Below are 22,731 nucleotides of genomic sequence, written 5' to 3'. Positions count from 1 at the left end.
TGCTCTTGGGAACTTTCAACACTCTAGTAATGGTTTTGTACCCTTCCCCAGATCTATGCCTCCTCACAATTGTATATCAGAGTTCTACGGACAGTTCCTTGGACATCATGGTGGAGTTTCAGCTCTGAAGTGCACGGTCAACTGTGGGACCTTATGTAGAAAGGTGTGTTTCTTTATTAAACATGTCCAATCAATTAAATTGGCCACAGGTGGACTCCAATCAAATTGTGGAGTCATCTCAAGGATGATCAAAGGAAATTGTTAGCACCTGAGCCCAATTTGGAGTGTCATAGGAAAGAGGTTGAATACTTATTGACGCAACACATTTCAGATCTTCATTATTAATATATTTGTAAAAATTTCTAAAAACATGTTTTCACTTTGTCATTTTGGGGTATTTTGTGTAGATCTGTGAAAATTTTTAAAAAAATAAATCCATTTTAAATTCAGGCTGTAACAACACGATGTGACAAAAGTCGATGGGTGTGAATACTTTCTGAAGGCACTGTATCTTCCATGAGCCGCGCTACAAATGAGCTGTAGGTACATACTGCAGTGTGCCAGTACGCAAAAACATCTCTTCCATGAGCCGCGTACATCATGAAATGGAAGACCAAGATGGAACCCGAAGAAATAACTAGCAAATATGGAGTCATCAGAAGGAACCTGGAAAGTTTGAGTTTCAGCCATTACTCCATGACCCTCAAAAGCACAGCCAAGTGAGCCTTACAGAAAAATTTCTGCAAGAATTCACTTCTGAGAGGGATAGATAAAGAAAGAGAGGAATAGAGAGTAAAAGATAAAAGAGAAGAAAAAGCAAGAATTAGAATGGATAAAGAGAATTGTGCAAAAAAAATAAAATAGAAAGAAATATGATAGGAACAAAGATGTTGGGAAGAACCCAGACAGAAGTAACAGTTCTAAAGCATATCTTCCACCAAGCACGTTGTAACCAAGGTGCGCGGCTTGTTCCACCATTCCGCAATGAAGACGCTTCGCGGCATCTATTACAAGCTACTGAAGATGTTTCCTTCCTGCGAGTTGTACCATTAAATTTAAAATGTTAGCATGGACCCTTGCATAAGTAATTAAAACGCTTCACTGAATCTATTATGAGCTGCCGAAGATGTTCCCCCCCCATCACTCCCCCTGGTCTGGTAAAATGTTCCATCCACCAACATGCCCCACAAACAATGGGCAGATTCCTCACCCCTTGCACAGCAACCCACAATTCCCACAGCGTGTGTGCAGCATGTCCTGGTTCTCAATCATTCTTCGCGTCCTGCTGCCTTGACCGGTGTTTTGCCTCCCATTCCGCTCATTTGCTCATCAAACATGGCTCCCAAGCACAAGACCAGTGCTGGAGATGCGTCGACTGCCAAGAGGCAGAAGAAAGTGATGAGCCTGAGTCATAAAGTGGATCTGCTGAACCGGCTGTCGAGAGGACAGAGTGTGGCTTTGTGTGGGCAGACACTAAGAAGTAAACAAATCCACTGTTCGCTGCATATGGAGAAATGAGAAGGAGATCCAAGAAAGTGTTGCGGCGAGAGCTGTACTGAGCACCAAAGTGGTCACCCACATCCGGGATGCTTTGACGACATGGAGCCTGAGGAGTTGGAGGCTCTTATCGCCTCGAATGCCAAGGAGCTCACCGAGGAGGAATTGGGAGCCATTTACAAGGTTTCCAAGGAGGAGTGGGACTACTGTGCTATCAGTCATATACTGCTGTGCTATTTTTGCTAATCTCATATTTTCAGTCGTATACTGCCATAACATATTGTGTACATTTTGGTGTCCGAGTTTACGTGCAATATCAAATATGTGCAGTCATCGATGTGAATATGCCCGACAAACGTGGAAACACGTGGGCTCAGCACCCGCCACTCTGAAAACGACACCCTCGGATCAGCATCCGCCCCTCGTTCATGGACCAGCATCTGCCCCATTCCATCGTTTGCAGGAGCTCATGTAGGTAAGCACCTGGTGCCATCTTCATGGGGATGGTTACACATCACCTTCCTGGAGCAGATGTAGGGATCTGGAAACGAGGTCGTCGTGCCCCCTCCTCGTCAGCCCCACCCCCCACACCCCTGTCTGGAGGTCTCAATACAAAACGCACTTGGATTCGAGCCCAGTCGTGCTTTCCGGCATGTTTTGTTCCCTGTATATTCCCAGGTTTCCAGAAACCCCTGAAACCACTAATCTCACATTTTGAATTTGGCAGCATGTCCATACTGAACAACACAGGCCTGCGCAAGAGTCATTAATCCGTTTTGATGACGGTTACTCGCAATACTACAGTATCTAGCCTTACTCCCTACATTTCATGAACTGGACCAGCGAATGTAAAAATGACCCTTTGTCATTAAGCGGTAGCCAAAAAAAAACACCAAGGGCCCTGCTTTGTGATATTTCAATCGTCTGGAGTATGGCCTGATGACGATATCCTGATGAAATTCCGTGGAAATCCGAGTCGAAATGGCTGAATGGCAGCCTCAGGAAAATGGCAAAAATGCCAATTTCCCTGTTTTTTGACCATTCAGGAGCCAGTTTCACAGAGCTATCCACACCTTTCAAAGTGGGAACCTTGAGTTTTGGATTCAGCATGTCTTTGACCGTATGAATCAATAACGTTCCCATTGTCACGACTGTGTCACGAAGATCAATTTTCTAGCCACATTATATGGCTGCAGCTCAAGGCCTAAAACAGACAGACAGCCAAAAAGACAAACAGAGAAAGATGAACACATGTGACCAATCAATAATCTTGAAAAATCTTCGATTTTCGCAAATAACAGACAGACAGACAGACAGGGGTGAAAACATAACCTCCGTATGCCTGGTGTCAGCTTAATGGTTATGGTGGTGGGCTTGGGATCCAAGCATCCGGAGTTCAAATCCCACTCAACTGTTGAATTAATACCAGGTGGGGTTGACTCTGCCTGTCATCCTTCCGAGGTCGGCAAAATGAGTGCCAGCATGCTGGTATCCTGTGTCGGAGTGGCAACCCGTCGAGGATTGTGCCCAATAGTCAAGGAGACTGCTTCGGCAGCACCAACGCTCTACACAGAGTATGGTCCCAATGGATGGATAACCTCCGTCCACCTTCAGTGGCGGAGGTAATAAATATTAATAAACCACATATACTGCATCCACAAAGAAGAGACTTGAATTCCACGAGTTCTTATAAAATTCAACTGCAATGACAAATCGGCTCTCAGAATGAATACAAATGAACACACAAGGATTTCACAAGATGGAATGCTTACCGATCACATCACATCTGGCTTTTGCTTTCATCGCACAACGCTGGCACCATTGCTTCAACCATCAACAAAGACTACAAATGAGAGATCGGAGACGATCTAAATGTAGCCACCACATCTAGCCATACTAACCAATGCGCTGCTCCAACTCCTGCAGGGAGGTCTGCGTGGCTTCGAGCGTGCGCTGAACCTGGTCCCGTTCAGCGCAAACTCCTGCTAACTGTCACACATGGGAACCCACAGGTTGAACACCAAGCTTCAACAATCCTCATGGAGGGGACTAAAGATTTGCCGTCGGTGCTTCGTCCACTGTGGTTGTACCTGCTTCTTGTGCTGCTCAGCCACCTGCTGCCATTGCTGTCCATGTTCCAGCAGCTGCTGGGCAAGCTGGTCTCGCTCAACCCCCAGATACCTTGTTGCTTCCATCAGCTGTAACGGAACGTCACCACATTGTTAGCACAATCATCAAAATGTTCCGAAACATTTCTTTAAAAAAAAAAAAAAAAATTATGTCCAAATTATATATTTAATCACTACTGAAAACCAAAGTAAGAACAATGTACCATAAAGAGGATTAAAACCAAAAGAACCACATATCTACTGCAAAAGTAAGTCATGATATGATCAGCCACCGGCAAAATAACTTGGCTTGTTTGACGATTTGTCTTCTTGAAAGAACGTTTACATAACGGAAACCAAGGTCGATGAACTGTCGGCTTATACGAGTTACATTTTATTTTTACAAGCATCAGGTGATCGTGCCTTTATCATTAAAAGCAGAAACAAACAAACAAAAAAAACCTCAGAACACATCATGGGTCCTAGTATAAACTTAAAAGCGTATCCATGGTGATGAAAATACAAAAGTAAAAACAAAATTGATTTGATATGTTGATTCGGCTGTAACGAACAAAAGTGAATATACACAGGTAACTGGAATTGCAGAGACCTCAGCAAGCTAACGCAGTATATTGCACCTGTCCCTGCCCCTCCAATCACTTTGAGCCCTCTAGTACAACAAAGACGCAAGACCAATGTCTACCTGCTTTAATCTGCAGTGGTAGCGGCTGCGGCAAGGTATGTTTGTACTGTGGCTTGTCTGGATTGGTTAAAATACAGGGTGTTCCAAAAAGACCTGGACAACTTTGGTTGTTAATGTATTTGGTACCACAAATGATACAACGGTACCCTTTGTTTTGGAAGATACAGAAAAATCAGAAGTTTTTCTGTATTTTCAGATCTGGTGGTTCAATGTCAAAGAAAATGTCGGCTCCACAGGAGAAAGCTCAGTGTGTTGAATGGCTCATCAAGACGAGATCCGACATGCGAGTGCAGCGTAATTTCCGCACAAGGCATGGAAGGAATCCACCATCGCAGACCCATATCAGAGAGTGGTGCAAGAGATTTAAGGAGAGTGGAAGTTGTCAGAAAGAGAAAGTACCGGTCGACCAAGCACAAGTGCAGCAGACGTTGAACGAGTCCGTGAATAGTTTCAACAAAGTGCCAGAAAATCAATCCGACGTGTATCCAGAGAACTGGGACGACCAACCACCGCTGTACACAGGACTTCGCATCAAAGAGTGAAGATTTATACCCATAAAGTGCAGATTCTGCAGGAAGTCAAACCAAATGACGGACCCAAACACAAGGCGTTTGTCCTGGAAATTATCAGTCACAGACAGGATGGAGAAGTTTACCTGAAAAAGGTCATGTTCACAGACAAAGCTTGCTTTCATGCATCAGTGAAGGTCAACGTGTGGTGAGGCCTTCTCCATGACCGCTTTGTGGGTCAATTTTTCTTTGTGGACGATACAGTGATGTCAACATGTCTGATTGTCACCAATGACCCCATGTGGAGTAAAAAGAAAGACACAAAACTAATGTCTGTCGACTTTAATCTACAGGGGGATGTGGTAAGGTATCATTTTACCAAATAGTGTCTGGATTGGTCAAAATAGAGACGTGGCAGGCTATTATCAACTCGTGGATCCCATCAACTTTGGGAGTAGACTTCTTTACCAGAATGCTGCTGCAAAAAGCTTCGATCAAAAACAAACACGCGTCATATGAACCTGCTCAACTCCAGAGAATATCAGCTCAGATTAATTTGGAACATGACTGCAGAAGAACATAAAAATCATGAAAAAAACTTTTCCTTCATAAAAACCTTTAGGTTTATCAATTATCTCTGAAATTTCCATTTTTGGAGCTGTACGACACCGACTACGACCTCTGGGTCTCCTGCTGATTCGATTAGCAAAATACTCGTTCCTGAAAACATTACTTTGAGAAACTGACCCAGTACCTTGTACCCTGTCATTAAGGTCCAAAGGATAGATCGCACATCGTGTCCTGATCCAAAAAAATCCTCTTTGTGTCCCAGCTCAACATTACACTCCTCTTTATTATCAAAATCATTAACATTAACTGAGTCTATAATTTGAATAGAACTCCGAAAAGCTTGTCCAACTTCATTGAAATTATTATATAAATAAGCTTTAATTCCAGACGATACACCAGACCTACAGGTATATCCATTCAAACATTGGATGCAAACATTGAGAAGTTTTTAGCAACATATTGCAATCCACAATCTCCACAAATGAGAAGATAAATAATGTACTTTGATTTACATCCCAACAAACATTCACAATCAACAACAAAAGTCTTACCTGTCACATGACAACAAAAAAAAGTTTCACAAGATCTAAAAACTTTACAACACAAACATCGAGAGGAATTACACTCTTTAAAAACACCTTTACAAGTACTTGACAAAACATACTGACTCATCCTGACACTGCATGCCGTTTCGTTTTTTGTTAGCCTGACATTATTGTCACTCTTTTCGGTTTTTGACCGAGTCCGGTTGGCTCAGACCAGACAGAAGAGACAGGCTGACCAGGATACCTCGTGGCGAGGGGCTGCCTCGCTTAAGGTGGGCGTTGAACATGAACATGCAGTAACCAATATGAACATGCAGTTGCTTTACAAAGTTCACAAGCGAAAGAAGAACACCAGCACAGAGTCCGGAAGACTTCAGACAGGACGTCTCCGATTGCATTTTCACTCCCTGGCATTTTGGCCCCACACGTATGACATTCATGTCCATTTCATTGAAAAGGCTTTCAAAGTCCCGTCACGAAACAAAAAACAAAAAAAAAAACTCCAATTTCTCATTAACTTCAAAGCCTGCCAGTTGTGCAATGATACGATGCAGGCTTCTTAGAAACCGTAGTTGTAATGCTTCCTTATAGAGCAGAACACCCACCCTGGCAACCTGCTCTTCCAGGAGTCGTTTCTCCTCCGCCTGCTGATGAGCACCATCAGCCTCTCCTGCTTGGGCAGAGAGCTGCCAGGATACAAGAGAAGGCCATTTTAGCCATCAACTCGCAAAGGAAATAATGAAATAAAATAAAAACATTTATGTAGCCAGAGAGTACATAGAAGACCTTACTCCGCATAGTTTTGAGAAAAAGGACATGGGAAGAGTCTTTTTGAACACTTGCATTGCGTTTCAGAGCACGACTGTAGTTCTTATGAGCCGCAATTTTGTCTGAATCTCGATATTCCCCTACCGCAGAGCACGAGCAGCAAATTTGATCGGTCAAGATGGTGTGATATATTGTTCAAGTACAGTAAACCTTCAAATATCATGGGTTTCCACCAATCGCACTCTGATTTTGTTATCGCAGTATTTAATTTCGGTCAATCATGGTTTTTGAGCTGAGACGAGTCATCGTTTTTCGCATCCTCATGCAAGATTACCTCCCATTACGAGCCTTTTCTAGTTTCTCACGCACCGTTCATTGTAGTAATCAGACCAGCAAACGGAAACGAAGCGAAATTTAATAATGAATCGTCATCGAACAGGAAATGACATATGTAGATCCGAGATCTGCATGATCCAGTAGAAACACAACAAGTAAAAATAGCACCCAAATGTAAAGCAATCGCCAAAATTAATCGTGATAAAATGCAGAGAAAGGTTATGACAATGTAAATATACTATATTACATGTATATATACAGTCAACCTATCACCTATCGCTCCCCTGGTTCATCGCGGGTTTTCCCTTGGAACTTAACTAATATTTTCTGCGGATTCCCCCGGTACATCGTGGTAATAATATATAAAATATAAATTATAACGCGTGGTGCTTGACCAGTCACACAACGCACGAGACAAAGTTTCGCTTGTGAACTTCGAATATTTTCTACGTTTTTTTCTCCAAGCCCCACGATGCCACCCAAACGCCCTGCACCTTCTAAGGCTTCTGGCAAGGAACCGAAGCGCCAGAGGAAGGTCCTGACGCTCCAGGAGAAGGTTAAGGCGCCCGATATGCTTCGGGAAGGAAAAAGGTTTGCCACCGTTGGACGAGCACTGCTTGTACCCAGCACCTCAAAACCGACCAGACCAGACGAGTCGATCTCCAGCACCTCAAACCCAATCACTGCCAAACCGACCAGACCAGACGAGTCGATTTTTTGGGGGGGGAGGCGTCCATTCATCACGGATTTTCACTTAGCGCGGGGAGGTTTGGAACGTAACCCCCGCGAGAAACGGGGGATTACTGTATTACATATACACTTCCCATGATATTCCAGCCGAATAAGCTGCATAAAGCAACCACGAAGGCCTACCCAAGGTAAGTGCTTTGCTGTTTCAAACCTTTCCCAGAGTTCCTCCACAGCTATAAAAACATTCACTTCCACCAGGAATGACCGAATATCAAATTTGGAGTTTAAAAAAAACAAAACTTCTGTTTTTGACCCCTGTGAAATTGGGTCCCCACTCCCTGAAGCATGAACCGGGGGTCAAAAATAATAATAAAAAAACCTTACATATGTCACGTGCCCCCCCAATGTTGATTGCATTATACAAAGTTTCATTAAAATAAAAAAATGTTGATAATGTGCCCGGAGTTGCATTTTTGCTTATTTCACGTTTTGATCCCACCCAGAGCCCCAGGGGGTGGGTCCAACATGATACTGCTGTCGCACATTCTTGCCATGTGGTGATCATCATGACCAAGTTTGGTGAATTTCTGCACAACAGTTTAGGAGGAGATAGTGTGGTGTGAGAGACAGCCGATAACAATATCCACGATTTTATTTCTATTTTTCCAATGGGTGGGGATAATGACATCTCAATGTCTTTGTGTTGCATGTGATGTGGGTACAGACTCGTTCGTCCATGAGGCTAAAAATCAACACAAAATATAATTCATTAAAGCATTTAATTACATGCACAATTGTAAGTGTGGGTGCACAACCATCAATATGACTTGTGTGCCTTTGCTTTTGGCTTGGATTCCTCAACGAACAAGTCTCAGCTTGTCTTAAATAAGAGTCCTTCCTGGCTTGGCTGGATTACGAGACTAAATGTCTTCAAACACCAGCATACTACAAGCGCGTGCACGCACGCATTAAATTAAATGACATTTAAAACTGGTTAAAAAAAACCAAACCTCAGGGGAAGTGTGCAAGCTCTGTTTCAGCATCAGTTTTGAGCAGTCAGGTAAATTGCAAAGTTTACAGGGTAACCCATATATTGTTTGACGTCACACAGAGCACAAAGTGAAGCAGGATGCCTCATTTGCATTACCCACTATTGTTGGGTGCATGACTACCCAAATTAAAATGGACTCGAGAAGAACCAGAAGAGGGAAAACCTCAACTAAATCAAAATTGAAATCCACAATCCTGAACAAAGAACCGTTTTCGAAGCAAAAAACAACAAGCCCTTGAGATGCAGGAAAAGCAAAAAAAGAAAAGAAACTCAGATTGGTGAACTCGGACTACCTGCTGTGCTGTGAGCTCGGCCATCTCCAGCCGTTGTTGCAGTTCAGTAATCTCATGCCTCGCGGCCTTGCGCTCTTTCTCCACAGCTAGCATACGTTCTGTCTGCTCTGCAGCACGCTGACCAAGCTCCTCGTTTTGCTCCCTGCCTCCACCACAGCATGATCAGCCAAACGATGTCAGCATAAAACTCTAAATACAACACGACAGCTCATCAGCAGGTAAACTACGAGGGAATGTTGAAAAGTAATGCCTCCGAGTCTTTTCCTCCAAAGCAGGCAAAGACATTCGAATGAAACAAAGCGCAGTCGGCACATTATTTCTTCCCACCACTGGGTGCAAGGTGTCGTGGTTTCGACACGAGAAGTCTCAGTGCTACATTCGTCAAGATGTTAGAAAGCAGCACGATGTTGGTGCAGTGATACGTGAAGCACTGGAGATGAGAGGTGGTGGCACCATGACAATCCAGAGAGTAAGACACGGTCAATGGAGGACCGCCACAAAGGCTCACAAGCCCCAACTTGGCTCGGTCAGATTTTCATCTCTTCCCCAAACTGAAAGAACACCTTCGTGGTGAACATTTTTTTTTTCCGACGACGACATCAAGATCACTGTGAAGCGATGGTTAAGTCAGCAGAATGACTTGATATGACAGCATCACAAAACTACTTGAATGTTGGCAGAATCATGAAGACTGCAGTGGTGATTAGGTTGAGAAATAAATATGCACCATGGTAGAATAAAGATTGATGTTACTATCTATCTTTGTTTCATTCGAATGCCTTTACCTGTTTCAGAGAAAAACAACAGGAAGCATTACTTTTCAAGGCACCCTCGTACGAGTACGACTACAACATTTGACCATTTTAAGAATACACAAACTTTGTACTGTTCTTATCTAATCCCCTTTTCTGATTGAGGTGCTGGCATATTGTTGACCTTAAGAAACAGCATAGTGAGTCATGTATATTGTGACAACTGTCCTGGTGTGTAACATCAAGACCAAGGTACACTACAAGGCCAAAAGTATGCGGACACAACTTCTAATGAGTGGATTTGGCTATTTCAGCCAGCCATGCATTGATGACTGGTGTATAAAATCAAGCACACAGCCATGCAATCTCCATAGACAAACATTGGCAGTAGACTGGGCCACACTGAAGAGCTCTGACTTTCAATGTGGCACCGTGATGGGATACCACCTTTCCAACAAGTCAGTTCATCAAATTTCTTCCCTGCTAGAACTGTCCTGGAGATTGGGACCATACTCTTTGCAGAGCGTTGGTGCTGCTTCAGCAGTCTCCTTGGCTATTGAGCACAATCCTGGACGGGTCACCACTCCGACACAGTCCTGGTCAACTGTAAGTGCTGTTATTGTGAAGTGGAAATGTCTCAGAGCAAGAACAGTTCAGCCGCGAAGTGGTAGGCCACACAAGCTCATAGAACGGGACCGCCGAGTGCTGAAAAATCATCTGTCGTCGGTTGCAACATTCACAACAGAGTTCCAAACTGCCTCTGGAAGCAACGTCAGCATAAACACTGTTCGTCGAGAACTTCATGAAATGGGCTTCCATGGCCAAGCAGCCGCACACGAGCCTACAATCACCTTGCACAATGCCAAGCGTCGGCTGGAGTGGTGTAAAGCTCACCGCCATTGGACTCTGGAGCAGTGAAAACACGTTCTCTGGAGTGATGAATCACGCTTCATCATCTGGCAGTCCGAAAGACGAATCTGGGTTTGGCGGTTCCTCGGAGAACACTACCTGCCCGAATGCATAGTGCCAACTGTAAAGTTTGGTGAAGGAGGAATAATGGTCTGGGGTTGTTTTTCATGGTTTGGGCTCGGCCCCTTAGTTCCAGTGAAGGGAAATCTTAACGCTACAGCATACAATGACATTCTAGATGATTATGTGATTCCAACTTTGTGGCAACAGTTTGGAGAAGGCCCTTTCCTGTTTCAGCTTGACATTGCCCCCGTGCACAAAGCGAGGTCCATACAGAGATGGGTTGTCCAGATCAGTGTGGAAGAAGTTGATCGACCTGCACAGAGCCGTGACCTCAACCCTATCGAACACCTTTGTGATGAATTGAAACGCCGACTGCGAGCCCGACATCAGTGCCCAACCTCACGAATGCTCTTGTGGCTGAATGGAACCAAAACCCCGCAGCAATGTTCCACCATCTCGTGGAAAGCCTTCCCACAACAGTGGAGGCTGTTATCGCAGCAAAGGGGGACCAACTCCATATTAATGGCCATGATTTTGGAATGAGATCTCAGACGAGCAGGTAACCACATACGTTTGGCCATGTAGTGTACCTCCGGTCCAAAATCAGCTGCAGTGAGATTTTAATTCTAAAGAATGCTATGATGGCCACCCGCAGCTTTCCCATGACCAAGAAGTAAAGCACGACACACTTTGAGACTCACCGGAGGCTTGCCAACTCAGCTTGGAGCTTGCTTCGTCCCTGCTGCAAGTCATTGAATGCCTAGGGAAAACAAGGACAGCACCAGAGTTCTGTAAGAACGTTTTAAACATGTCGGATGGTGGATGCAGGTGAGAAGGGAGGCCTGCAACCACAAACCTTGAGTACATGGCAAATCTGACTGAAGAACTCGATGAGTTTTACAATCAAACCAAAAGTAGTTTTGTAACTGAAAAGGGAGGGGGGGGGATGGGATGGGGGATTGGGGTGAAACAACTTGAAATCACGCTCCCCATCTTTAAAACAATTAATAAATTCCCAGTGTACGAGTTTCAGCACCACACACACACTACACTCTTTGGTGCATGGCAAGTGTCCTGTCCAAACACCTTGGTGTTGTCAAGTTTCTCAGATGTGAGCGCAGATAGAGACGCCTCAAGTTCTGCCATTCGTTGTCGTGATGCCAACAGTCTCTGCGTCACATCGTCCAGCTCACCTGTACACAAAGGTAGGCATAATTAAATGTACCATTTTTTGAAAAATAGTTAAGGCTCATGGAAGAGAGTTATTACAGTGAACAGATTAGGATGTACCAGACAAAAAGAAGATGCAAAACACACATGCATTGGGTGGACAAAATGGATACAGAAGGAAACTCCCCCCAAAAAAGAAGGGAAAAACTGGAAAATTGGAAGGAGAGGAGATTTGGGTGGGGTTCAAGAGTGTAGAAAAGATTATGGTTTTGGATTGGGTGGTGAACAGCTGTCTTGAAGACCTGGAGGGAAGAATGGGATTGAAGAGAATGTGGAAGTTGATTCCACATGCAGCAAAAAGTAAAAATAAAAAAAATAGAGGAACAAATGAGTGGACATGAGAAGTGATCCTGGATTTAGGTCGTTTTACCAGAAGTGGGTCGATTCACAGGTGGACCGTGTGAGCTTTGCAGAAACCTCGGAGGAACAAAGCACGAAACGAACAGAGGGTACAAGACCAGCAAGGAGGCGGTCGAAGACAGAGAGACCACCGACCTGTCTGTGATGGCGAAGTGATAAACCCATAGCCTCTGCTTCAGCACGGGAGAGTCCGATGATGTTGAAGGCATTGGTTTCCGAGGCATCAAGCCGAGCAAGATGTGAGGCAGGGGAGCCAGTCCAGATGGGAGAGAAGTACTCCATTAAGCTGCAGATGAAGGCCTTGTTGGTTGATAGGAGTTCAGGTGTGCGAAGGAAGGACTTTGTACAATGGAGGATGCCCAGTTCATGGCTGATAGTGAAACCAAGGAATCTGAATGTCTGAGAGCTCTCAAAACTAACTACAAACAAGAAATGGGCACCTACAACATACTCCAAGAACCGCAAAAATAGTGTGGGGTGCGGGGCGGTTGGGAGTGTGTGTGTGTGTGTGTGTGTGTGTGTGTGTGTGTGTGTGTGTGTGTGTGTGTGTGTGTGTGTGTGTGTGTGTGTGTGTTTGTGGGGGGGGGGTTGGACTTAATAGACATATCAGATCGACAAATTAGGCCTGTATTGCCATAAACCTCAATTTTATTAAACTCAATCTCTCCAAAGAGTACTTTCTCAGCAAACTCACCAGCCTTATCGCTTTTGATTTGCTGGGCCTTCTCCAGCTCGGCTTGCAGCTCAGATTTCTCAGCCACCAATATACCGATAGTCTGAACGTGGACCTGCCAGAAGCACACAGTACAACAGAGCTCATGAATGTTGAATCTAAACCCAAAGGTAACCTCTACCCGTTTGGCACGTCCACTCAGTCTCTTGGAATGTGAGGTGAGATCAGGTATTACCTCCAGTTGTTCGTTCAAGGAGGTTTCATCATCCACACCTTTTCCTTGCTGGCTGTTTTTCTAAAGGACATGTCACAACAGATGCAAAAATGAAACAAAAAGCTCTTTGTCAAAAGGAAAGAAAAAGTAAAAGCACCAAACATTCCAGAGGAACGATCAATTCAAAGCTTTAAATCACAATTTGTTTACAAAGTAAATTTACTTCATATTTACAAAACAATGAGACAGTGAAACATGGTTTTAGAACAACAAACAAACAATGGGGTGTTCTACATCCAGCGTTCTGAAAGGCAATGCTCAGGAGCAATTGTCATAAAACACGATTTGTAGTAGTACTATAGTGTGTATAATAAATGTTGTTGTTTGTACAGTATACAAAAAGAGGTTCAAGGAAGAGCAAGGTGAAAAAAGGTAAAAGGGCAGTGTAGTGCCAGTGTGGGAGTGAGGTCACAGTTGGACGCAACAAGCAAGGGAACAAACTAACAACAAAAGGAGAGAGGAGGGGAGAAAACTAACTTGCAAGCAAGAGGGTTGGGTAAGGGCGAGTTAATGGGGCATATAAAATAGTGCAAAAAAAAAAAAAAAATATATGTATTATATATATGTATTAATATATATATATATATATATATATATATATATATATATATATATATATATTAATATATATATATATTAATATATATATATATATATATATATATATATATATATATATATATATATATATATATATATATATATATATATATACATTGTTATATTTGTGGGGGTGGGTACAATATTACCTTAGAACAGATAGAAATGTATCGAGTGGAATGGTCTGTGTTTGGGTAGTTAGCCAATCTCGATGTAATAAGCAGGTCGATGTTGATTGTCCTGTTTAAATGTGCATCATACGAGGGGTGGTGCATGGTAATAATTAATTAGGGTTAAAGGTGAAAAATCGTACGTCCAACCTTTTGTAATCACCCTGGGTGATGCACTGGTGTGAGGCTTCAGGAAAGAGGAGGGGAAGTTTTGGAAGAACAGCAGGCTGGTGAAAGAGAGGAAGAGGGGCTTTGAAAGGAGTGGTGTTGTCCAGAGAGTGAGGGGAGGAGTTCCTGAGGATCCGGGTTCTGCGGATCTCGTGAGAGTTGGGTTCGGCACAAAGTGAGGAGGAAGGGTGAGATCGTAAGAAAAACACAGTTGCTCGGTCTGTCGTGCCTGCTCCATCGTTCTGCTCAATTGCTCATGTTCATCTGCTTCCTGCTTTGTTTGCCTGTTCACTGACCTGCCTTGCCTACCCAATTACCCGCTTCATCGTCTCCCAGCTTTGTGACTGCTCGCCATCTTTGTCGATGTCTCCACAGCAGCGAAGGCCTCACCAGGGTTTTCGCTCCCATTCCCGTCTGTGCTCGAGTTCAGTGTGTGTTGCCTTTAATTATTTATTACCCTCGCCAGAGGAGAGGGTATTGCATTTGGGTCTGTCTGTCTGTACAGAACAAGAGTATGGTTTTTTCTGCAACCGCTTGTCGGATCGAAACAAATTTTTCACCATTGGAGCACCAACTCATGTGGAATGTTTAATGATAATTATGACATCATATATCATGTGGTATTGCAGCCATGTTGGAAAAAAGGAAAAAAAAAAAACGTTGGACCTCTGCATCTCCAAAACCACACAATGGAAAAAATTGAAACTTGGCAAATGGAAAGTACAAAATGGCAAGATGGGGAATAAGGATGATTTTAGGTCACCTGGAACGCAATTCCGTGAAGCTAATGGGATTGCGAGTCATCCGTCCGACAATCCGTCTGTCCGTCCATCCATCCATCCATCCACAAACACTTGCGACCTCTACTCTGAAACTACATACACGATTTCGATGAAATTTGACTACAACCTTCATCACCCATGATAAAACATAGTTTGTTCACACCATTAACCCTTTGAAACCCGGCGGCCATTTTACCAACCGCTATTCAAACTTCCATATACCTGAGCGGCCAGATTTTTCTCTGGTGGGGGTGGTGGAGGAGCCCACGTTGGGGGAGCCAAAACTCCAAGGAGCTGAGGGTTCAGAGGGTTAAAAAAAAATATATATATATATATATATATATATATATATATATATATATATATATATATATATATATATATATATATATATATATATATATATATGGTGTTATGGATTTCAAAATCGGATCTGACTGATGCATACAACATTCAGGTCCTCAGACAGTTATTTCCATAAATGCATGTCCAGAGTAGACCCATCCCCTTGTCTCGTGGGACTCTGGCTCTTTGATGCGTTGGAGAAGGGTGTAGAACAGATTCACCTTCTTGTGGGACGGCCTTTTTCTCTTTACGACACGTTCATGCACACGAGATAGCCGTTAGCCCAAACGGAGGCTCGTTCTACCCCCTTTCCGCCGTGACACATTGGCTTGAAGGTGGACGATATATTTACATTTTGGACTAACAGGACATTTGATCAAGCACACCGCAGGCTTATCCTGAACGGTTATTCTGACGGTCAAATACGGCTGTGGATTATTTACCTCACCCACATCTTTCATTGACGTTCGACACCAACCATTTTCCATTGACGTCTGACACCCCGTTTGGCAGCTCTATGGATGCTGGCTTGCTCTTGTTCGTGTCGGGCTGAACGAGGAAGGGATGATCGCGAGATTGATGGTTGGAGGTCATGTGCAGCAATGCACCAATAGGCAAGGTGGATTTGGCTGATGTCTGCTTGAGGCTCCGACCCAGGCTGGTCACCCATAAAAAGGACAGGAAGACCATTGTCTTGTCAGTTGGTGATGGTTCCTGACAGCTGGAGATGGTTCCTTACAGATACTGACAGCTCCTTACAGGTGTTCCTTGGTTACGGCTCCTGACGGTCAGACCGTTCCTGCTGGTTACGCTCGGTACCTGTTCTTGGCATCCCTGATTCTTGGCGTCCCTGGTACCTGGGGGGTGACGACGTGACGTCTATTGGTGTTCGAGCCTGTTTGCAGGTGGGCGCACGGAGAGGCAGGGTGCTGGCAGTGGACCAAGGCATGCTCACACATTTCGGGACATTATATTTGATGCACGACGACTTCTGCCTTGGTAAGCCGAGACCAGATTTCTTTCCCCCCCCTGAATGATCTGCTGGGTACCCTTGTCTGGTGTTGAATCGTTAAGTAAGGTATAGTGATATGTATCTGTTCTTTGTTTATTTTTCTATCAATGTCTGTTTAATTCATAATTTGTATTAGATTATTTTAATCGATTTGAATTCATCTCTTGACACGACAAAGAAATAAAAAGTTCTTCAGTTTATTTATTTTTCCTTATTAATAAATTCCTTGTTGACGTTTCAACCTGTCCGTGCTTGTCCTTTCCTTCCATTGATCCAGTATTGTCGGAACCGAGACTGGGAGGTAATTCCCAAACGAATTAACCTGTCATCGTCCGCATGCACCAGCGGTACACGCTCGGCCGCCCTACTTAAGATAACAATGGTGCATCGCCGAGGGCGCATTCCCTGTTCAGGAAACCACATGACCTCTAGTTATGCAGCAAATTAGATGGAGGACATTGGAACTCGTGGTTAATTTATTGGCGTTCCTGGTTGTAAAGCAACCCACCGTATCACAAAGTTAATTGTGAGCGGTTGCCCCAGGTCTGGCTCTTCCGAGAAGCGAGGATTAACCCCCTCATAATGCACTCGGTACCCGTGGCTGTAACTTTGTATGTGTATATATATATATATATATATATATATATATATATATATATATATATATATATATATATATATATATATATATATATATATATATATATATATATAAAGTTCCTTCCTTAATACCTTCTCTCAATACCTTCCCACTGCAAACCTTGACATACAGCCACCATTCCAGAAACACTCCCTTTGTCCCCAAAATGATTCTCACCACTTCTTAAATGCAAAACCTTCCTCCCTTCACCATTCTTCCAGCCATTGATTCTGCTCATAATTACCTCGACTACCGAAGGTGGAGGAGGTTATGTTTTCAACCCTTTCTGTCTGTTTGTTTGTTTGTTTGTTTGTTTGTTTGTGTGCAGGATATCTCAAAAAGTTGTGGACAGATCCAGATGAAATTTTGTCGACAGGTTGGGTGTGTGATGCCTGGTGTTGGCTTAATGGTTCGGGTGGTGGGCTTGGGATCTGAGTTTCCTGAGTTAAAATCCCACTCGGCTGTTGAAGTAATACCAGGTGGGGTTGACTCTGCCTGAATCCTTCTGAGGTCAGCAAAATGAGTGCCAGCTTGCTGGTATCCAGTGTCGGAGTGGCGACCCGTCCAGGATTGTGCCTAACAGCCTAGGAGACTGTTTTGGCAGCACCAACGCTCTGCACATAGTATGGTCCCAAATGATGGATGGATGGGTGTGACAAGGATGAATTGATTCGATTTTGGTGAAGATCCGAATCCAGATCTGGATATGAGAATTATTTAATTTTAAAAGTGATTCTTCACCATTGAGAGATGGGGCCAAAAACGATATAGTCCTGTATTGCATGATATTTCAAAAATGTAATTGGCCCAATAAGTTCTCGTGGATCAGGCATTGCATGGCAGAGGTATGTGCTATACCGAGTGCCCTTCTAGTTTTTATATCATTTGCTAATCTTGGGAGAATCCCAGAAAACATGACCTCACAACCCTTTGCTTTCAACCGCTTACCCAATATCCTGTATCTATTTTTCAAAACTTCTGAGTAAACTTTCCCAACATCATTCACACCGAGGTGTACCACAACCAACTTCTTCCTGCCATGACCCGATACAATGTCGTTTACCCTTCCTTCAGTGCCCCCAACTCCCGCTCCTTCAAAACTACACAGAATTCTGTGTCTGCAATCATTCCTGAACAATGAAGAATAAACATATTAATTGTCTCATCACCCACAAAAACCATCTCCCATACCTCATTTCTACCAATTTCTATTGCTGCACATTACCGTGACCACCACCCGCTGCACCGACACCACCACTGCACCGACACCGCAGCCTGCCCCCACTGCACCGACACCGCAGCCCTCCGCAGCACTGAAACTACAGCCTGCCCCCGCTGCACCGACACCGCAGCCCTCCGCAGCTGCACCGACACCGCAGCCTGCCCACGCTGCACTGACACCGCAGCCTGCCCCCACTGCACCGACACCGCAGCCCTCCGCAGCACTGACACTACAGCCTGCCCCCACTGCACCGACACCGCAGCCCTCCGCAGCACTGACACCGTAGCCCTCCGCAGCTGCACCGACACCGCAGCTTGCCCCCCGCTGCACCGGCACCACAGCCTGTTCCTGCTGCAATGTCACTTATAGAATGAATGGCAGTTCCAGTTGTGTCCATTATTAATTCCGTGTTATGCTAGTACACAAAAACCAGACAAAATACACGACACAAACACCACAGAAAACAATTCCTGGTGAGGGTCTGGAATCTCTGATAGCTCTTTTCTTGTTTCTCTTGTACAGTGCTTTTAGAAAGTGTTCACACCCCTTGACTTTTGTCACATTTTGTTGTGTTGCAGCCTGAATTTAAAATGGACTCTCAAGGATGATCTCAGGAAACTGGATGCACCTGAGCTCAATTTGGAGTGTCATAGCAAAGCGGTTGAATACCGACACAAAACATTTCAGTTTTTCATTAAAAAAAAAAAAACACATTTTCCCTTAGTCATTGTGGGGTATTTTGTGTAGATCGGTGACAAAAAAATTCTAACTTTAATCCATTTTAAATTCAGGCTGCAACACAATATGTTGTATAACAAGAAAAAGAAACAAACAAAAAAAAAGGGTGTGAATACTTTCTGAAGGCACTATAAAGAGTTAATTATTTATATTGAATTCTGTGTTCCCTCTTTCTTCCCCCCCCCCCTTCCTATGCACAGGGAGCAGAGTGAGAGCCAGGAGCAGAGAGCAAGGAGCAGAGAGAGATAGTGAGCAAGGAGCAGAGACAAGAGAGCCAGGAGCAGAATGAGAGACAGAGAGCCAGGAGCAGAGCAAGCCAGGAGCTTTATGTTGTTGGCTTTATGGTTAGGGTGGTGAGCTTGCGATCCTCAGGTCCTGAGTTCAAATCATGCTTGGCTGCTGAATTAATACCAGGTGGGGTTGACTCAGCCTGTCACCTTCTGAGGTCGGAAAAATGAGTACCAGCTTTGTGGGGTGATTGAACCATTCGAGCATCCTGAGTCGGAGTGATGACCCGTCCAGGATTGTGCCCAATAGCCCAGGAGACCGATTCGGCAGCACCGACACTCTGTACAGAGTATAGTCCCGATGGATGGATGTGTGGGGCTGGTAAGTATGCCTGTAGTGTTGAGCAATCTAAAGGAGTAACATTCTTCGCAATTTCCACAAAGTGGTTGTTGATGCAGTTGGCTATTGTTTAGTCATCCTCTAGATCAACACCAGGGGGGTAGGTCCAATGGTAATGTTGGAACCGATAGTCATGAACCGGATTTGTTGGTACCACGATGCCGGGTTTGAAGATTTGAGATTTTGAACTCTATCATGATAGAAATACTGTTTGGCCTCAACAATCAATTTCGAAATTCTATTCCTAACTTTCTTCCATTGCTCATTTCTCTGACTGAAAAGCTTTTGACACTTTTCAATGAGACTTTTGATGAATGTAGTCATCCATGGTTTTATCACCATTGTGCAACTGTACTTGTTTCGTGGGGAATGAGAAGTCAATAGTTGTACGCATTGTATGATAGGAAGAATCACATTCACTTTGGGCCTCAGGTTTCTCCTTAACCTCCGAACAGTCATGCCGACGCATCCATTGGCCAAATTGTTGGAGTGTTGAGTAATTAATGGGTCTCATTTGTTGTGTCATTACTTTGTTGGACTGGGCTGTTTTAGAACGAGGTTTCCAAATAACTAACTGTTATGATCACGATTGCCAATTGGAGGGTATAATCTCGGGTTCATTGAAGAAAAACTTCAGGTTAGTGAGGACCATGTCTAACACCGCACCCTGGCGAGTTGGTTTCTTCACAACTTGGACCAAATTACCTGATGTTACCTGGGAGATGTCAAGACGATTCAGGTTTCCAGCATCCTTCAATTTCAACAACCAGAAGCAGATGAGAGACAGAGACACAGACAGAGACAGAGAGATAGAGAGCCAGGAACAGATAGAGAGAAAAGATCAACAGAGCCAAAGAGACCAGAGCAGACACGCACGCATGCACACAGTCGCAGAGGGGTACATAATATAAACTGCTTTGAACAACCCAAAATCAAAGCTCATTGTAAAATTATTAACATTATTTGTTGACCAAGACACCTCTGCCTGCTTATACACAATGTGCTGGAAACAAATGAAAGTTACCTTTTGCATCTGCAAGTCTTCATTTTGGAGTCTCTACAAAAAAGTTGAAATGCAGCCATAAGTACCGATGAACAGTTCGCGAGTAATACACATCATTTGACAGCACAGATGTCGTCAGCACAAGGCGTAACAATGCGGTTACATATTCAGTTTCTCTCGGGACATCGTTCGACCAAGCGAGAGCAAGAACAATGCTGTGCACTACTAATGACCCGAGAAATGTAAGCAACGCTGATAAATCGGTGTTAAGAAATGGAAAACAAACAAACAGACAAACAAAAAAAAATCGAGACCCCACCCAATTCCTGTTACACAAACAAATAAATTAATTTTAATATATGAAAAGTATTTTCAAAAAGCAGTCAAAAGACATTTCCCTCATTTTGTTACATATTCCCAGTATGATGTCTCATGCGCTTATTTTGTAATTGGTACGTTCTACCCGTCTCCTCTCCATCCAGCTTCACCCTGCCGGTCCCTTCCCTCCATTGGAGCAACTTTAATGTTTTTGTTATTATTCTGACTTCTTTTTGTTTTTTGTTTTGTTTTGTTTTAATGAAAACCAGACAACCACAATGGGATTTCCTAAACCAAATATTTTGCCAGGACATCTCACCAGATCTTCCAGCTGACCAGCCAGCTGGTCATTCCTCTGCCTGCTGGCATCTAAGGCACAAAGCAGCTCCCGGTTCTTCTGCTGTTGAAGAAAACAACAATTCGCTTATAAACTGCTGTGATGAATGGTCACAGGTGACTGCTGAAAACAAAAATCAAAATGACGTTCAGTTACTTTCAACTCATCAAAATATTTCTGCAGTCAGGTTTATATAGTGTGTCAACTCAAGCCACAGACAAATAGGTTAAAACTGTAGAGGTGAGAGATGGGGTCTAATGGCAGCTTGCAAGAAACGATGGAAAACCAACAGTTGGAGTAGCTAAGCCGCAAGGTTAGGCAATGAAATATTCACATTTTATGATAGGAATGTCGAAAGTGAAAAATGAAATAAAATATATAAATCGCACAAAATTTGATTAAACTGTGGAATTTTGGCACAAGTCTCTCCGATTGATATTCAGTGAGAAGATGGAAGTGAAACAGACACCATATGGTAGGTATTCGGGAGAATTTTGACCACCAGCATGTTTGGACATGGTATGGGGTGGGGAGTGGGGTTGGGAGCGAGCTGTTCGGACGTTTGGATTACAATTCATAGAGAACGAGCTAACAACTATCTTAGGATGGTTGTGATCCAATCGACCTCATTATTGTAGTCAAGCGAAACGGGTGACACGTGACAACAATCCTACGATGGTTGTGATCCAATTGACCTCATCGTGCAAAGCCACCAACACGTGGCTTGTGATGTCATGTCTTGGGGCGAGCACAACCCAGCGATGATGGGATTTCATAGGACGAGAGAGCCATAGCACAACAACAAAAATCCCTCGACTGCCCACTGGAATGTCATCATCCAGCTGAATGCTACGGTGAATGCTTTGAGAAAAGACAGCTTCCTTACCGACTATTTTCCTGTCTTGCATAGTCCGTTCTTTCTCTGCCCCACCCCCCCAACCCCCCGGTTGCCTGGAAACCCCCGTCTGGTGAAACTATCGAACAAAATCCAGAATCACTGCTCACCAACACTCATTCATAACTCTTCCCCCCCCCCCCACACCTGTGGAACCAGCTTCCACAGTCTCTTCAATCTCATTCTTCCTTCCAGGTTCTGAATACAGCTGTTCACCACCATGTCAGATCATTCCACATCCAACACCATGATATTTTCTACCCCCATTTTCACCCCTGTTTGTGTGTGAACAGGATATCTCAAAAAGTTGTGGGTGGATTTGACCAAAACTTGGTGGACAGGTTGGGTGTGTGACAAGGACAAGCGGTGGAAAAACGAGAGAGAGAGAGAGAGAGAGAGAGAGAGAGAGAGAGAGAGAGAGAGAGACAGAGAGAGAGAGAGAGAGAGAGAGAGAGAGAGAGAGAGAGAGAGAGACAGAGAGAGAGAGAGAGAGAGAGAGAGACAGAGAGAGAGAGAGAGACAGAGAGAGAGAGACAGAGAGAG

The 22,731-nt window shown here is 43.9% G+C and overlaps 1 protein-coding gene across 7 annotated transcripts in view; it reads right to left on the bottom strand.

Annotated features, from left to right (window-relative positions):
• The window catches only part of GOLGA2 (golgin A2), a 68,483-nt gene that overhangs the window by 10,042 nt on the left and 35,710 nt on the right, over window positions 1-22,731 (bottom strand). For 3 of the 7 annotated variants that reach the window (XM_085853571.1, XM_085853572.1, XM_085853573.1), the window contains exons 6-16: window positions 21,276-21,356; window positions 20,660-20,692; window positions 15,274-15,345; window positions 13,293-13,352; window positions 13,079-13,172; window positions 11,881-11,987; window positions 11,496-11,554; window positions 9,071-9,212; window positions 6,538-6,618; window positions 3,588-3,695; window positions 3,399-3,486 (exon numbers count right to left, since the gene is read on the bottom strand). In XM_085853571.1, the coding sequence (XP_085709697.1) occupies window positions 3,399-3,486; window positions 3,588-3,695; window positions 6,538-6,618; window positions 9,071-9,212; window positions 11,496-11,554; window positions 11,881-11,987; window positions 13,079-13,172; window positions 13,293-13,352; window positions 15,274-15,345; window positions 20,660-20,692; window positions 21,276-21,356 (925 nt within the window). The remainder of the gene's footprint in view (window positions 1-3,398; window positions 3,487-3,587; window positions 3,696-6,537; window positions 6,619-9,070; window positions 9,213-11,495; window positions 11,555-11,880; window positions 11,988-13,078; window positions 13,173-13,292; window positions 13,353-15,273; window positions 15,346-20,659; window positions 20,693-21,275; window positions 21,357-22,731) is intronic. The other 4 variants (XM_085853574.1, XM_085853575.1, XM_085853576.1 and 1 more) reach the window with 3 other exon arrangements.

Source organism: Eptatretus burgeri, chromosome 14 (genome assembly GCF_056783735.1).
Source record: "Eptatretus burgeri isolate ZD-2024b chromosome 14, Ebu_testis_v1, whole genome shotgun sequence".
Taxonomy (NCBI): Eukaryota; Metazoa; Chordata; class Myxini; order Myxiniformes; family Myxinidae; genus Eptatretus; species Eptatretus burgeri.
This window is presented reverse-complemented; position numbering and strand designations above follow the sequence as displayed.